At 46.9% G+C, this 17,926-nt stretch overlaps 2 protein-coding genes across 10 annotated transcripts in view; one reads left to right on the top strand and one right to left on the bottom strand.

Annotated features, from left to right (window-relative positions):
* The window catches only part of ZNF516 (zinc finger protein 516), a 172,045-nt gene that overhangs the window by 122,122 nt on the left and 31,997 nt on the right, over positions 1 to 17,926 (bottom strand). For 3 of the 9 annotated variants that reach the window (XM_045377931.3, XM_045377929.3, XM_074022204.1), the window contains exon 1: positions 14,047 to 14,120. The exons of 1 other annotated variant lie outside the window; for it this stretch is intronic. The gene's annotated coding sequence lies outside the window, so the exon portion shown is untranslated. Of the gene's footprint in view, positions 1 to 10,341; positions 10,409 to 10,859; positions 11,867 to 13,601; positions 13,716 to 14,046; positions 14,121 to 17,926 lie in introns of those variants that run through there. 5 more of the 9 variants (XM_015439608.4, XM_045377930.3, XM_045377928.3 and 2 more) reach the window with 3 other exon arrangements.
* LOC123570013 (putative uncharacterized protein ZNF516-DT) lies at positions 14,425 to 15,722 on the top strand. Its single transcript, XM_065533608.2, has 2 exons — positions 14,425 to 14,689; positions 15,187 to 15,722. Exons 1-2 carry the CDS (start codon positions 14,612 to 14,614, stop codon positions 15,586 to 15,588), a joined length of 480 nt encoding a protein of 159 aa, XP_065389680.1. The 5' UTR covers positions 14,425 to 14,611; the 3' UTR covers positions 15,589 to 15,722.

Genomic DNA, 17,926 nt, shown 5'->3' with positions numbered 1-17,926 from the left:
CCTTTGCTGACCCTGCACTGGAGTTCTGCAAATACAGACCCAGGCTTCTGAGCTGAGGAGGGTCTGGCTCAAGCCCCTTCTGGAACTGCACATGGGCTGACCTAGGATCCAAGGCCACTGAGCCCGGTCAGAGGCAGGACGGGACCAAGTCCCACCAGCTCACTGGGATGGCTACAGGTGACCCAGGAATCTTTTTGGCATCAAATTCTCTTTAGATCACTCTCTTAAGTTTCTCATTTGTGATGAATTAGTCAAAACTTTTGCTTATTTTCAGAACACAGCAGGCCCACAGACAGGCTGGGGACCCCAAAGGGGCAGACAGCCTGTCCCAAGCCCCTCTTGGATGATGCTTCAGAAACCCCAGCCATCTAGAAAGAAGAAGGGTGGAGGGACACTGGTCTCCCATAGTGTCATCTCTAAAGCTCTATCATCCCAAATGGTTCGGACCAAAACGAAATGAACTCCACACACGGTAACAAGCATGACAAGGGTCGGACACTCAGGGAGATGGCCCAAAAGGTGGGCTGCTTAATAACTGGTGGTGGGACTCTGATGAAGTTACTTACCTGTGCGGGCCTCAGTGTCCTCTCGGGTAAAAGGGGGTGGGAATTACTACCTGTTTCCTAAGACCTGAGCATACTGAGTAATACATATAAAGAACTCGAAATAACTCTCTGTTCATAGTAAGCACTTGATCAATGTTTGTTGAAAGGAAATGAGCGCTGGTGGGCTACTTATTTGGGGAACTAGTTATTGAGGCATTTGCCCAATTTGATTCAAGTTCGTAAGTTCGTAATGAAAATAAAATTTGTATTAATTTAATGGGAAACAGTAATGTTGATAACTTACATCATACTGTCATCGTGATTCAAAAAGTAGCTCTCAATACCTTGTATTTTGTTCTTATGCCCTTGGCTTTTTGTATCAAAGTAACCACAAGGAACTACTTTCCAAAAGCTACAACAGCATTTGCCGTAAGAATGTTACTGAAGGCACCGTCTATGTAAGAATACATAGCCTGTATTAAAACAACCAGTATTAAAGTCAACATTCAGAAGTTTACCTTAGCACTAATGCTAAAAGAGGCTTTTCCTTCATGTGAGAATTGATGCATTTTTTCCTGAGAATCAATGCAACACATCAACGGCTATGTTTTGCTTTTTGTTTTAGGTGCCAGGAAGCTCACATCCTAAGTTTTGGTTCACATCTACCAATGGGAAGGAATCCTAAGATGTACATATGTGATCCAGCTCTTCCCCTCGTCGAAATCTATTATTCCATTGCCCGTTCTTATTTTTGTTTGTATTTTACTACAGATAGTCTCCAACTTAGGAAGGTTTGACTCACACTTTTTCAAGTCTACCAGGTGAAGAAGCCACAGGCAGTCAGCAGAAAGCAGTAAGCTGCTCCCTCTGCAGGCCCGGCAGCGGCAGCCCCACGATCTCCAGGGTGGACACTGGCACTTCACAGTGACCTGCACTTCCAGGTGCCCTTGTCCAACCATCGGCTAACATTTACCCATTCCAAGCACAGGTAAGGTAGGTGAGGCTATGCTACCATGTTCAGTAGACTGAGGTATATTAAACGCATTTATGATTTAATGGTATTTTCAACTTACGATGGGTTTCTGAGGAGGCAGCCCTGTCGTAAGTTAGGGAGCGTCTGTCTGTATCTAACGTGTGACCTTACGTGCACGCTTCATTCCCTCATAGGTAGAAACAAGCAAACTATTATTACCAACATACAAATAGTGAGATTTCCATGACCAGATACTCAAATGAGCCTGCAAAAATCCTCACACCACAGCCTACAGGATGACGTCCATAAATCACTACACTGATTTGTCTTTGCACTTCTTCATTTACATTGGTCCTATTTTGAGAAATGTCTAGAAAGGTAGCAACATCACCTTTTACATAGGTTCAGGTAAATAATGAAAAGTACTCAGTACTGTCCTCTTAAGAAAAGGAAAAATAAATTCTAAATTTACTAATTATTTCCTCTTAAGAAAAAAAATCTAGGGTGTTGGCTACGTTTGCTCATGTTGAGAATCCAAAGGCCACTGTTTCTTAAGTGGCTCTTGCACAACAAAGAAAAACTACCAGCTCCCTGGCCCAGCTGCCTGCTTTGCTCAAGAAGGCAGGCGCGGTGGAGACTCCTCCAGGAGGTGTCTAATAATCTGCAAAGGTCCAGACAGCAACCCGGGGCAGACACAGCTCAATCCGGCCAACCCGACCATCAGAAAGGAAGGAGGAGGAGGCACGCCTTCCTGGGTTCAGCTCTCTGGGGTCCCCAACACCTCCTCTTAGTGGCCATCTTGTCCACTGGCACCAAAGCTGAGCTCAGAGGAAAGCACCTGCCCTGATCCAGTCTGTCTCTGCCGCCTCCCTGCCCACTCCTGTGGGACGCTCCCTCTCGGCATCTGTCCGTCATCGGCATCTGTCTGTCATGGGGCATCTGCCGCACCACACTGCAAACCCACCAGTGCCAAATGTCCCCCGTCAGCCGGCCCACCCGCACTTCATCTTGCTGGCTTAAGAAGGTGAGTCTCAGGGCCCAGCAGTCTATCAGAACTGACCTGGTCTTCTCTGACCCCTTTCCCTATGACTTTTTGGTGACTTTTTTTTCTTTTAAGATTTTCTGTATCTGACATTGGTCACTTACACTCTGTATTTACTGCACTCTTATTAAAAATATGTTCCTGTTGGTGATAACCATTGGGTTTCCCAAGAAAACCTGTATCCTGGCACCCACTGCAGGGCTGGGAATCTGTGCAGACAGCTGCCTGGTCTTTGGTGACCAGATTTTCCACGTTCCTCCTTGAGCGCTGCCATGTGACAGCAGCCTCAGACGGCAACAACTGGTCCAGTACCCAACTCGCACAATATCCCCGTGGAAAGATGCAAACATTTACTCAGTATGTTTCTCTCTGTGGAGCAAGCTCTAAGCATCCAAGTGAAGCTCAAGGGGGGCTTTCTCCACACTGCCCTAAACACCTGGTTATATGCCGGGTCCACACTTGGCACTGCTGACTCAGCACGACAACACGCTTACCAAGTTCCTTTTCAGAGTGGACTTTCACCTCCCCTTATCCTGTGCATTCAGCACAGTGTAGGGAGAAAAAGACTAAGCTGGGAATCAGGATGCCTGGGTTTGAGCTCTGCACCATTCCTGCGGCCTTGGCCCAGTTATTAAATCTTTCTACATTTCAGTACCTGTAAAATGTCAGGATTCACTCACAAATCATCTCTAAGTTTCCTGCAGTTATAACACATATATGACTCTCTATATTAACCTTCTAAAACAAGTCCAAACACAAATAACGTAAATTTACAAAGAAATGTAAACAATCATGAAAGCAAATGCTTCCCTTCATGGTCATCACACTGAGTCAATGGAACACTCCTAACATAAAACCATACTCTAAAATGGCAGCCGCCCTAACCCTGTTTGGGCCAAGAAAGTGCAGGGATCTAAATGGAGGTTTCCTGGTCCAAAACATCTAAAAATGCTTTCCACAATGGTCTACCATTCCCCTGACAGGATTTAAGGAGGGCTGCCTAAAATGCACGCTCTCAAGGGCCCCCTTAATGTTCATGGCTAAGCAAAAGGCCTGGTTTGTAAATCATCTCCCACACACATGTAAAATCCCAAATTCTAACTGTAATAACTTTCTTTTTTAATCAATACCTACACTTTGAAATATGTAAATATTAGGAAAATTAACCTTACTTTCTAAAGTTCAAATTCTTAACAGCCCATAATCTTTCATCAACCTAGAAAATAACTGATAAGCCAACCTTCCTGCAAAACCATTAACAGATTCTGCTTTTCTGTCACCAGGGTAATTTACTGAGGCTAATTTTAATCCTACCACTAAACCACTAATCCCATGACTTTACAGAATTGTCCCCAAGTTTATGTTGCTACGGCAAGTACTTTCACATGAGGAATTCACTTACTTATTAATACTAAGTGTTTTATTTTTTAAGTTGGTTTTAGGAATGAGATCATCTTGCTTGCCTCTCATTTTAAAAAGTAAAAAGCCACTTTTGAAAAAAGGAAGCCACGTGAGCACCTGGGGTTGGACTGCACTCAACACAACAACGTTAATGTAAATTATGCTTGGTGTTACTCAAAAGGACAAATTATCATCATTATGCTAATGGTCATGCTAAAGACATGAAAAGCTTTGAAATGATTCATCTAAATCTGGTGGGAATATGATCATCAATGTGAATGATGGTATTTTCTCAAACTGGCATAAAAATGTTCTGTCTGTGTCACTGATAATGTCAATATAAATGATGCATCACCAAAGGCAACGTGCACTCACACGCTCTACGCTCACGTTCCCGGAGCAAAGCCCCAGCCCACCTTTCAGTCCACATATGCCTTGCTTTGGGGACACACATGTGGATGAGTAGAAATTTATTTACTTCTTTTGTAAAACAGAGAAAACGGGATGATTAACGCTAACAAGACTGAGACAACGAGAGAGGTGTCTGGAGACACATTTGCTTTGGTGTCGACTCGACAGCCATACAGAACGTTTAAAATGGAGGTGGCATCTTCTGTGGCGTTCCGTATTAATAAACTCCTGCAACACGGCTCTTACGCGAGCCACCCTGTGAATTCAACACAGGTCTCCCCAAAAACCCAAACCAGCATGTGTAAACAAAACATAGCCTAAGTGAATACACCTCAGTTCTGCCTGTAGATAATTCCAGGGCAGTGCCACAGAAGCTCAGGAGAACTATTAAACAGGACTGTCCATTTGTTCGTTAATTCACTTTCTTTAAAAAAAAAAAAAAAAAGATGGAGACAAAACCTAAGTCGTTACGACAAAAATAATAATAATAAACATACTTTTTTGCTCTAGATTAAAATCACCGGAATAATCAGGAACTAAACAGTGAATCTTCTCTTTCAGACCTGCCCAACTCTTAGCCTTATCTGTGACCAGCAGAAGTCTTAACCACTCATATTCAAGTCTGTGTTTTCCTGAATTAACACAGTCACTCAGCATTGAACGGCAAACCATTTCTCACAAAAATTATATCGGGGAAAAAAAAGTGAAACTTGTTCACTACACCCTTAAGTATCAACTGAGTAAGAATCTGCTAAAGCCACAAACGACCTCTCTGTACAACTTTCAATGCATCATTTACTGTACTAAATTTCAAAGAACATTCTCAAATGCTGAAATAAATCAATGCCCAAACACAGCATCTCGTCAGCTCATGCAATATAGGTTAAATAGTACCATATGGCACAGACAGACACATGCTGCCCTTTTCTGAAACAAAGAAAAAAATTCTTAAACAAATGTCCTTTACTTTCACATGGGAAGAGTGAGGGATTAGAGAGTTCTTCAAGTGTTAATAGTGCTGAAAAATTTTTAACTCTTAGCCATTAACAAGAAATTATAGTTTTAATAGAGAACCTTGATTTTTAAGCCTGTCTTTAACTGTGTCCTGAAAACTAACACCACATCTTCCTCCACGCACACCATCTCCTAAAAAAGCAAGAAAATAACAGGACAGCTGTATCCTGGAGGCTGAGCCGGCACCAGTAACTCCCCAGGGCGGCGAGAGACGTTGTCTACCTGGTTTTGAAGGAAAAAAAACACCAGATTCCCTCTGCCTTGAAAATAACAAAACACACAAAAATCTCATCCTATTTTCACCACTCAGTTGAGGAATTGTCTGGATTTCACAATTATATACGATATATATCTCTTCTTGGCCCAGTAAATTCTGAGATTCTACAGACTTTATTTACTTCCTGACCAAGGTTGAGGGGGAAGATACAGAAACAGGAATACAAAGTAAATCTACCAGAATTAACAAAGAGTTAAAATACAGTATATGGTAAGATGTATCTAAACCTACTATGGTTGTCTTTTAAATAATTTTTCCTACTCTCCTGCTTGTGTTTTAGTCATTACTTAACATATATTTACATGTTTGCTTTCTAAAAATAGTTGCATTTCTAATTACTCCTGCTTTGTAATTTTCAGTACCATTTGAATTAAAGATTAAATGCCAGATCTTTTTTGGAAATGACTTTTAAGGCATGTTGAGAGCCACAAATTACACTTCTTTACAATTCGAATGTATACCACTGGAAAACATCTCATGCTAGACATAAATACGATGATGGCTCTAGCTTTGGAAAGAGAAGCTTCAGCTGTTCAAGTCACGTGTGGCCAGATGCAGAGCATAAAGAATGCAAAACAGACAGTTGCAACTGCTGGTTTTCACCAGTCCATCTAAAATACACTTCATATACTTTAGTGGATACTAGAAATTTCAAATACAAACAATGCATTTATAGCCCTTATAAATGTATCCTTCTTTATACTATTTATAGCTATTTAAGTCATTCCCCTAAAATATTCTTGTTAGAAAAATTAATTTTAAAATAAAGATACTTTTTAAAGAACAGAAAGAGACATTCTAAAGTCAAAGTTGTTCTTTATTCCTCCTCCTCCCATAAGGTTAATTTTATTAATCATTCATAAATGTAAGTATTTGATATGATTCTTTTCTTAAAACGGGTTTGCGACTTTTCAAAATTCCTGAAAATCAAATGATTTTGATAGTTCTCGTCCAATGGTGGGTGGGAGGGTGGTCTTAACTGAGGGCAGAGGTCATTCCTCTATCAAAGAGAACGTCCCGCCCCACTCCCAAACTCACTGGTTCCTGGGACCAGAGAGAACCAAGGCCAGGGCTTCCATTTGAAAAACACTATCTTCTCTACGGCCCCTAGATACATTCCCATCATAGGCTGCTGCCACTACGCTTTCGGCCAGTCAGGTGGAAGGACTGAGGATGAGAGCCCCAGGAGGGGAGGGAGAAGAAGGGAACAGCTACACTGTCAGCTCATGCCACCAGTTAGCCACCAGCCCAAAGGGAACCTAACCAAACAGTGGAACCACCAAATAATCACTGCTGCACAAACAGAGGCCTGTCCACAGCCTCCACCTCCATCTGCCTCTGAGAACCTCCACATCCCTCAGTGCCTCTCACACACAGGGAGATGTAGTCCAACCATCACCCACTCAGACCTCACAACGGATGCACAGTCTGACACTACAATTCACTTGAAAAATGCAAATCTAAATGACATGCAGTTCCCAACAACAGGGTAGGGGCCGCTTCCAAGGTCCTGTGAGCTAAACACAGTAATAAAATTAGTCCTTCACGTTTAGCCATTAACAGTGCTGGAAGTGAAGCTCTAAGGTGCCAAATCGCAGGCCGCCAGGAAAGGCCTTTTTGCAGGATGCTAGTTAGGCAGTAAATGCAAATTCAGGGAAGTAAGGATGTGCTAAGGAAGTCAGAGCGGCACACGTCCAGCTCCCTGAGCAGTGAACAAACCCACGGATATTCTTTGCACTACGTTCAGTAAGATAGGCAACTGAACTTTTCCACAGCTTCTAGAACTTTTGAGGGGGAGGGGTCGGGACAGCAAAGAGATGCATTTTTGAAAGAATTGACTGTGTCAGAATAGCTTCATTCAAGCACTAAAATGTATAAACATTCACAGCATGAAAGATGTCTGCTTTTGAAGAAGAAATGTTACTTCCAAGTTCAAGCATTTATAAAGCAGATACCTAATCAAATAAATTTAACTTTCTTCCATTACAGTTATATTCCTAATAATTAAATCCATGTCTATCACTGAGAAAGTTACACATCTCCAGTTAAATTTGGCCAGCTGAAAACCAAAGAGAAAGTGGATCGTGTTTCCTGCACATTTAACAGCAATGCCTTCTTCAGTCAGAATCTAGTAATAAGCGAAATACCATTTTTAATTAGGTAATTAACACAAGTCCTTTTCTCCTGAATTGAAAATGGAGTAAAAAACAAAACAGTGCATGTCTTCAACATTTAAACAAGCATATTATACAGGAAAGTGCACACGTTTGGACAAGCTCCCTGCTGCAGAATGCAGTCAGCTTATATTTCAGTCTCTATCTCTACGGCATTAAGGTATAATGCAGCTGAAACTCTAAACACAGTCTCCAGTCAGACTTACAACCACTCCCACCAAATTCTTTTTAAAAGATGCCTTCTCTTAAATTATGAATAAGACCAACATGTATTCTGGACAATGAATAAATAAAAATCCACAACCACCCAATACAATGAGTACTAGTTTTTCAAGAATAATCCATGACTAAGCTCTACGTCAATTGCTAGGCCATGTTATCCTTTTTCCCCATTTGGTAAGACTGAAAACCATCTGTTGGAGCATACCTCATTTCAAAGTATTCTTTAAAGAAGTCCCCTTTCCTTTTTCACATATGCTGCTAAACTTAATCACATCAAATGCTTCACTTATAAAACTCAAATATCTCCTTGCAGGAGGAAGTTAGGTAAATGGAGTTAAAAGTTTCATTTATGAAAGTGAAGACAAAGTGCTTTTCACATTGTGACCTCTTTTCAAAGACCTCTCTCATTCCCTTCAGTCAATTTTGGTCTCTGGGACAACATCTTACAAAAAAAAAAAAAAAAGTTAGAAATGTAGGACTTCAGGATTCCAGGAAAAATAAAATCTCTGAATTAGTAGACGCTGAAGCTGGTTTACAAATAACAATGGGAAAACACTGGTGAGGTAAACTATTCTCAGGATGTCAACAATTCATAGCAGACACATTTCTCAAAGTTCTTGATCTAGTGCATTTCAGGATATTAAGCCATTTGGAAAGATTATTCTAATAAACAAAAGCTTTCCGAAATAAAAATAAGCAGAACTCCCATCTCTCTATGCATTGTTGAAAGCTGTACACACTAAACCTGCTATTTTGGTGTTATTTCATTTTAGAGAGGCATTCCCGTTCCTCTTGGTTAGTTTTATTACAGATCCACCGGGATTATTATTTTTTTAGAAGGTTAATGTGCTCTGGTGTTTCACTATATTCAAATTAGCAAGTGTAAGAAAACAAAGCCATACTAATGAATTAAGAAAAACATTAGACATGCTTGTACCTTACACCAAAATTCAAATTCAATTACCAGAATACTTGTGAGTCTTACACAGAGTTGAATTCATCCCAGAGCCCATTCAAGATGGCCATGGGGGTCACTCCTGTGAAACTAAAGATGTCCTCCTATAAGTAACCCAACTCTCAAACTCCTGACACCATGGCAGGCTCCTACGCAGTTTCACTCTCCAATTTTACTAAGAGGGGGCGAGGGGTTCTCAGACCCATGCACAATAGTGGTGTGCGGTATATTTAATTCTGGCTGGTCTGTGTAAATATAAATAACAGTTACTTGACGACATAATCAAAGAATGCAAGTGAAAATGAAGCTGGAACAAACCAATGACAAAATGAGCTCTTTTTATTTTACATGGTAGTAGCCAGTATCCTAATAAATAACATGCATGCCTAGCTCTTTTAAGCAACACATCCCTAAACCAAAATACTTCAATCATATTAATAGGCTGGTTTTTTTAAAAAAAAGCTGAAAAAGCTCCTTTTGGGAGCCTAGCCCCCTTTGCATCTACTGGAGCCATTATCTTTAATAGTATTTAGTCCATAGCCCCATGGTGAACGTACATCACTCAGCTTTTAAATCACCTTCAATCAAGATTGGAGACTGCATGGCAGGTTGACAGGCGCAATGCCTTTCTGCTGTATGTGTAAGTCGGATCCCCACTAAAGTTCCTTTTGTGACTTGCTGGTTAAGTCAACACGGCGAGTGGACCGGAGGGTCCGAGGGCTCCCTCCTTTGTTACGCAGGGGACACCCCTGGAAGGCCAGCTGAACGCCCACGGGCACATCTGGGCTTTTCCAGGCAGCCCACAGAGCCATCCCCGGCCTCTGTACCGCCGAGACACTGTGAGGTCACACACGCAGGACACAAAACCCGCACGCAGCAGCCCCTCGCGAGGCGCCCCGAGCCCGGGTGCCGACCGCCAACTCCCACCCCAAATCCGCTCGCGGGCGCAGGACCGGTTCAGGTGTGAACACTTATGTAATCGTCCTCGGGGCCACGCCTTTCCCACCGCCCCACCTCCGCCAGAACAAAGTGAAGTTTAAAATAGAAACCAATTACCTGGCCTCCGCCGCGCCTCGGCCCCCGGAGCCCGGTCCACGCCGCCGCGCGGACCCCCGCCTGGCCCGCAGCCCCGCGCAGACCCCAGTTCCGGACCGGACCCGCCCCCCTCCCCGGCCCCGGCCCTCCACACCCCCATCCGCTCGCTCCCCCCTCACCCCGCGGCCTGCCCTTCCCCCCGCAGCCCCCTCTCCTCCTCCGGGCCTCGCTCCCGCCCCCGCCGGCTCCACGCGCCCGCCCCGCTCGCCCCCGCCCCCCGGCCCGCACAGACCCCCGCCTTTGTTATGGTGCGAAGTTGGGCTGTGGGTCCGTCTCTTTCACTTCTTGGGTTACAGTGCAGCCGTGTGACGTCCGCTCCACATGACGGGGGCGGGGGGCGGGCGCCGGGGGGCGGGGGCGGCGGGCCAGGCCCTCCCCGTGCTTCTCCGCCCCTTCCCGCCCCGCCCACGGCCCTCCTCCTGGCAGCCCAGCAACAAGCGGCCACCGGCCCCACCCCGGGGCGGGCAGGTGAGTCCCCCCGCCCCGACCCGCCCCCAGCCCACACGGCCGCCCCGCGCTCCCGCCCCCGGCCCCTGGCCACGCGAGCCCCAGGACCCTCAGTAGCGCCCCAGCGCCGCTGCAGCTCAGACACACCGAAATAGGAATGATTTAATCCAACGACACCTCCCAGGGCTGCCCAGTCCCGGTTCCGCCAGCTCCTGAGATTGGGGAGGGGCAGAATCAGGTGGAACTCGGATTGGGGGGCGGAAATGGCCCGAGTGGGAGGGAAGGCGCGGGGTCGGATGCTACCTTGTAACCGAGTTAGGTTCCTGCAGAAAAGAAGGACGAAGGTCGTCCACGGACCCTCGGGTGACCTCGGCGCGGCCTGGTGGCCAAGAACACCCGTGCGTGGACGAGGTCCCTTCCGGGGGTCTCCCTGCAGGGGTCTCCAGGGAGGAAGTGGGCATGTGGGTCCTTAACCTCTCCATTGCATCATCCCCATCCCGGTGGGTACAGAAGCGCAGCAACCCCGCGATGCTCCCGGAAGACACCGCGTCTCCAACATTTACACGGAGATGGTGCTCGGCTCAGGTCGGGTCCGTACGCTTCCCGAGGTGCGTACTACGAGAGCCACACACATCACTACCGATATTCCTGGGAAAGTCAGTGCCACAGTAAGTCAGCTGCAAGCGTGGGGTGGCCGGTGACGCGCTCTGCCCGTGAATACGCCCATTGTGCAGGGCAGACGCAGCCAGGGCGCAGCGTTCAGGAGGCGGGTGGGCAGCCGAACTTTCACTAGCCACAAGCGCTTCACCTTCTAGAATTTGCCAGGGACTAAGCATCAACTCCCAGTGAGAAAATAAAATGTGAAGTTGGAAGACACATGCTGCCCTTCACTTTTGTACGGAGTTCACATCAGTTTCAGCAATCCGCGTTCTCAGTTCGCTTTGCCCGGGCGAGTGGGCTCCATCACCTGGACCAAAAACGCACCAGGATGCGCCTGCCCGGGGCAACGAGGCCGAAGAAACCGCACGTTTCGAGTCCCCAGTTGCTGAGAAACAATCACAGCCCTCCTCTTTTCTTTCCCTCTTGCAGGTTCCGACCTGAATCCGAAAGTGCTTCTAAATCCCATGCTTCACAGAACGTTCGGAAGGGGAGGCGCTCCGTGGGGGCTGCTGCGTGCCCATGTAGCTGAACCGACTCGAATAAAAGCGTGTCCACGTCTACATCACACATCTGTGTAAATGCAGAAGCCTGCGGATGCGCGGAGCTGGCCAGACTTCACAGTGTGCAGACACATGGGCTCATGCACGCGCGCGCGCTCACACACACTCACACCCCAAATTACCTCCGGGATGGAGAAAGCCGCTGCTTATTGGCCAACAGAGCCGTCACTCATGCCCAGGGGGCAGGGAGACTTCGCAAAGCTGTTTCCTTTTTTTTTTTTTTTCTCTGCTCTCCTCCCTACCGTTTCATTTAATGGTAAAACAACAGCAGAGCTCTGAAAGTTAGCCATCTGCGCGGAGTTTGCCTTCTTTAAGGAGGGAGGCGTCAGACGATATCCATTTAAATATATTTTGTACTTCCACAAAGGATAGAAAGGGAAATTAACGAAGGGAGTGGAGGCGGAAAGGGAGCTCCGAGTAAGAAGGAGGGGTCATCCCGCGGGGGGGGAGGGGGCGGGGGCCGAGGGCCAACGCTGGGGAAAGAGTTGTTCTCTACACCGAAAAGGGACTTTGACCTTCCATTGATCTCTCAAAATTAAAAAACGTTTCTTCACAGGTCAGATTGCAACAAACGCTCGTTCCTAATTTACGAACTCGTCCTTTTGATTTTATTATTTAAGCATGCGCCAGCAATCGTGTTTCCTTAAGAAAGAACTGACCTATTTTTGGCTGGAGATAAACGATCATGTTAACAGATGTTAATCTTGTAATCTGTTTTTCCTGTAAGCACTTTACCTACCCGGGTTTCAGACCTTAAAAATAACATCTTTTCCAAAAAGACCTGACGTCACAATTCACTCCCTGAAAAATCACACTCCCCCTCCGGTTTCTTCCCCTGCAATGATTTCAAAGACATTAAATCTTTTCCACTTTATAAATGCTGATCTGTTCTGCCTCTACTCCCACAGGCTCTTATTTGCATTTCAAATTCCACAGGTTACACCAGTCGCCTTTTCAAAAAATGTAAACCAACAATGAAGCAGCAAATGGCTTTTTGTGCATCTGGATTAAATAAAGCACAGAATGAATATATTTGAAAAGAGGACTGCGCAAGTTGATCTTTGCACACCCAGAGACCCAGTGACTCTTTATCAGCGGAATGAGTAAGACACACAGCCCCCAGAGCTCCCTGTCTGATCCCGGTCTGCTGCGGGAAGCTTATTAACGCTGATAATAGATGGGGCTGACTTACAGACCCACATTTTTCGGATAAAAGGCTGGTTCCCTCTGGTCCCTAATTGCGGGGGTCCACTGGCTCTCCTCACCGCACACATAAACTGCTGCTTTTAAATACCCCACTCGGCTGCAGTTTAACAAACTTATTCATACAAAGTTTCTTTAAAACTTGAGGCGGTTTAATCTAAATACTGATCGTAACTATTCAGTCTGTTAGTTCTCCCTGGAAATGGCAGCGGAGGCGCCTCCCCCCACCTCCCGCCCAACCACACACACCCCACCGCATTCTTCCTTCATACACCCGGGTTCATCTCGCCACCGAGGCCTCCCCCACCCGCGCCCGGCGGGGCTCAGCTCCGAGGAGTCCCTGCCCACCACTCTTCGAGTCGGTGCCAGACCCTCGCCCCCACCCCCACCCCCGCCCGAACTTCCCTTCCAGGACCTCTCACTTCTTTAACGTTAGGGTCACTTAGAAGCTCCCCGCAGACTGGCAAGCAGCCGGGGAGGGGGCCGTAAAAAACAAGGCCACCCCCCCTCCACGCAAATACGTCCCCTAGGCAGCAGCGCGCTGTGCCCACAGGCATCGATCCCATCCGCCAAACCCTTAATAATTGAAGCGGCTCCTCGGGCCCGCAGCCCCATCACCCACCTTCATTAGCCGGAGCGTTTTACTTTAAAGTAAGGCAATTTGCTCTTTGTCTCCTAATGGATGGAGAGCGCATCCGAGCTCCCCTCCTCCCGCGTCGCCTTTGACGAAGTGTACAAAGCCAGAGCCTCTTCCGCGCTCCCACCCCGGCCCCCACCCCGCCCCTCCACTGCGGTAAAAACCACCTCCCGGGCGCTCGCCCCGCCGCCCGAAGTTGCATCTTCCCCTATCCTGGAATTGCAGAGCAGACCAACTACCCACAGGGAAAGCCAAGTAGCCCTCCCCGCGCCCGGGGGGCCCCTCCCCGGCGCACCCCCCTCCCCGGCGCCTCCCCACCACCCCCAGCGGCGCACACCACAGTCCGGGGCACGTCGGGGCTCCGGGCCCCGCGCCCACCGCCCGCCCGCGGCCCCTGCGGCGCAGCCCTCCCCCCGCCCGCGGCCCCTACCTTGGCGGGGAGGCGGCGGGCCTGGGGAGGAGGACGCGCACGCCCCGCGCATCTGAAGGTGAAGCCGAGCGCCCGCGGCGCGGAGCCGAGCGCTGCACTAGACCGACCGCGCCAGCTGCGCCCGGGCGCGGGGGACGCGCGAGGGCGCGCGGGGCCCACCACGCGCCCGGCCCCCTCCCCGCGCCGCCCGCGCGCGCCCTGGACGCGCTCGCCCTGCGGGGGCCCCGGCGCCGGCCGGGCTCGGGGGGCTGCGCGGCACGGAGAGGGGGCCGGGCGCCCACGGCCCGGCGCAGGCCGGAGGCTTCCCCCAGCCCGGGAATGGTCTGCCCTGTAGGAAACGCACACTCCACTATTGTCTCATCAGCACAAAGTTCTGCCACACTGCGGGGACAGTCTGGAGGCTTGCAGTGACTCAGACACAGCCAATTCCTCCCCTAATAGCACTGAATCACGATTCCAGCGGCCAGTGGTCGCCCCTCGTCAAGGTCTAAGGCTGCGGCAGCCCCGGCTCCCGGAGGCCGTTTCCGCGCGCACACGCGCATCCACACGTACAGACGTGCTCGGGATGCGGGTCCCGCCGGCGGGCACCTGGGCACTGCGCCCCAGCTGGACTGAAATGGGGACACCCCTTCGGGGGTCCCAGGTGCGTGTGCATTACACACGGCGTAGCGTGTGCGTATCACTCAACTTCCTGGTGAATGCCTCTGGGGGTGTTCAGACGCAGGATCAATACATTAAGTCCCGAATCAAGGGTCACAGAGGTCCCGCTGGAAAGACTTCAAACAGCGGCTCTGCCACATGGCCATTTAAAAATGAAGGGGTTGTTTACTGGTAGCCTTCAAAGTTCAACTCTTATTTTTCTGTTCTTAAAACTTCATTTCTTCACCTCACCTACTCCCCACGGGCAGTAGTTAGTTGTAGTAAGTTGAGTCTGGGACTAGAAATCCCAATTGGACTCCAAAATGCTCTCCTGGTACAGGGCAGGGAGGGCTGGGGTGGGGGAGGGGAGGGAGGGCGCGCGGGGGCGGGGGAGGGGAGGGGCGGGTCGGAGCGAGCGAGGGCGAGCGCCCCTTCACCGCCGGTGACGTAGACCCGGGGAGCTGCGGCCTGCGGAGGGGTAACACTAGCTTCTCCCACCAGGCTCCTGGCCATATTGTTCTCCTCCTCGTGATAACTCCGCAGTGGAGGTGGATTCTGTCCAAGACGCCCAACGTGGCTCCGCGCAGCAGTCAGCGCTGCAATCCTGGCGGTTACCTCCGCGGCGGCGTCTCCCTTTGCGCCTCATACTCGCGGCCCGCGGCCCTCCCCAACTTAGGGCGTTTACAAAAGAAACTACTCCAGACGCGCTGCAAAGGGAGGCGCTTGTGCCCGAATGCTGGAGCTCAGCCGCGGGGCCATTCTGCATGTGTGATGTTTGAGGGGGGGGTCGGGGTGGGGGTCGGGGGGCGGGGGGAGTCAGGCAGAAAGACAGGGAGAACCTCTGCGATGAAGGATCCGCGAGTCCTAAAATGTAAGCTCCGTGTGACTGACGATCTGCACTGATTTGGAGAGCAGGCGTGTTAAAGGTCACGGACAATTGTTGCTGGCTTCAGCATGAATGCCTAAGTGGGATGTATTCTTCAACAGTCACATTTAAGTCTGATTCACCGAAAAGTATTGACGTGCCCACCATTCATTTCAGTACACTGTGAAAATGCACAAAGAAAGTATCCCCAAATTCAACTAATTACAAAGCTATAAATGGCTTGTATACACATACTACATGTAGGTAGTAACAAAGATTAAAAGTTGAAGACTTGACACTTTAATAGCTTTTTGGTAGGATTTTGGAATGAATATAAGTCAGTGCTATAGACCTACATTCATCTGCATTCTTGGGTCTATTTAAAAGTACAATCTTGCACTAATAATTTCCATGTGTTGAAAATGGACAAGGTAGATCATTGAATGGTGATCAAGACTTCCAAACCCCTCCACATAAAACTGTAAAATGTTCATGACTTGCTTCCTTTTTGTAGCCGGTTTAGGGCCCTGTCTTAAGTCACCCACGTGTGATTTCACTCAGGGCATTGTCTGTCTACAATAATATTGTGCTTTTAAACGATTTCCTTTCTTACACATTTATCTACAACGCATCTGAAATCTGAGAGCATACTTTGATGGATGAGCAAGAGTTAAGTCCTGGTGTCTGGTGTGGCAGACCTAGAAAATGGCAGCTGGAGAGCCAGCATCATTTTGTTACAACTGAAACGTGTTCACATTGATTGTACACAAGTCACTGGTGGTCATTAGTCAATGCACTATTCCTAGCTCACTCCACACACACCAAAAAAAGGTGTAAAAATCAAATGTTTAATACAAGTTTCCATACTATTCCTGTAACCATATTTAGCGTTGCCAACATTTCAACTGTCTTAATGGCTTCAAACTCTTAAAGTAACCGTTAGGCAGTAAGGACACTGCCCTTGGAATGGCCCAGGAGAGCTTCTCCTCTTTTGAAATGTTTAAGTAAATTATACTATTTGGATGGAGCAAAGTCAGCAGTATTAACGGTTGAATATTAATGGTTGATTTTGGCTACTTGTTTTCTTTTAGTGATATGTGATATTTTACACATGTATGGAGCACATGTATTTGTTACAAGCGTAGAATATGTAATGATTAAGTTGGGGTGCTTAGGGTACTCATCACCTGGGGTATTTATTGTTTCTATGCGTTGGGAACATTTCAAGTTCTGTCTTCTGTCTATTTTGAAATACACAATCCATTGTTATTAATTGTAGTCTCTCTAGTCTGCTACCAAATATTAGAACTACTCATTCTATCTAACTGTATGTTTATACCCATTCACCAACTTCTTCATTTCCCTCTCCCACCCTCTGTAATTTTATAACAGACAATAATTTTGGTTAATGAAATAAATGGGGGAAAAAAGCATTTTCCCTTGCTATTGTCTAATGAATTATTTGTTCAGCCTTTGGGATTCCACTCCTTTCAACGTGTGATGAAATGGCGTTCAATGGTTATGGAGTGATTGAGCACATTTATGTTAGAAAGGTTCTTGAGGACTTCCATTATAAAAAATAGCTCAGAGTAAAAACCAAAAAGAACTCCGCCCACCGCAAAAAAAAAAAAAAAAAAAAAAAAAAACCAAGGCCTTGAGTGCGTAAAAGCTGGAAGTGAAACTGCCTATACTATAGCATAAAATCTAAGACAAACTAAAAAATATGTATTAAATATTCATGCTCAAAAATTTAAGTGCTCTGATTAGACAGTTGGGTGTGCTACTCATTAGTAAACAATATTAATCCTATCTGTGTAAATTTATTAGGATTGTCTAAATTATATCTGAGAAAGAAGAATTATATTACGCAACTAAGTCAAGGGGTAATCTTTTGTTTTCTGAACTAAAATTTAGAGATTTCCGAGTGGATTAGGGATAAATTTGATTTAAATTATCAAGAAGTATTCCTAGGTAAAGACTGTTTTAGGAGTACAGCTGTTCACTCCCTTTGTATTGTTTGGAATGGGTAACTATTTTGTGTATGAATGGAAATTGGCTGTTTATTTAATCACTGATGCTTTCAAAAATATTACACTAATCCTAATGTGTTGGGGTTTTTTTTTCCCTAAAATCTTTCCTTTTCATGGAACTAAAAAATTCAGAGAATACACTGCATTTGAACACGGAGGAGGGAAGAAACAGCCCTTCCGCACGGGTGTATCGATACAGAATTTAACATAGGATAATCCCCTTCGTGGATGGTGTGGCAAAATTATGATTATATTTTAAATAGAGTCTTCTATAAAGACTGCTTGAATCTAAAGTTAACAGAATATTTTAAATCTTAATTTAGGAAACTATCTCAGTTCTTGTACA

The sequence above is a fragment of the Macaca fascicularis genome, chromosome 18 (assembly GCF_037993035.2).
Source record: "Macaca fascicularis isolate 582-1 chromosome 18, T2T-MFA8v1.1".
Lineage (NCBI taxonomy): Eukaryota > Metazoa > Chordata > Mammalia > Primates > Cercopithecidae > Macaca > Macaca fascicularis.
The sequence above is the reverse complement of the archived record's forward strand: the minus strand, read 5'-3'. Positions and strand labels throughout refer to the sequence as shown.

Coding starts and splice junctions, on each gene's coding strand:
- LOC123570013 (XM_065533608.2), top strand. CDS start 14,612: ATGCGGGTCCCGCCGGCGGGCACCTGGGCACTGCGCCCCAGCTGGACT. Junction 14,690..15,186: donor CACCCCTTCGGGGGTCCCAG/GTGCGTGTGCAT, acceptor TTCTCCCACCAG/GCTCCTGGCCATATTGTTCT.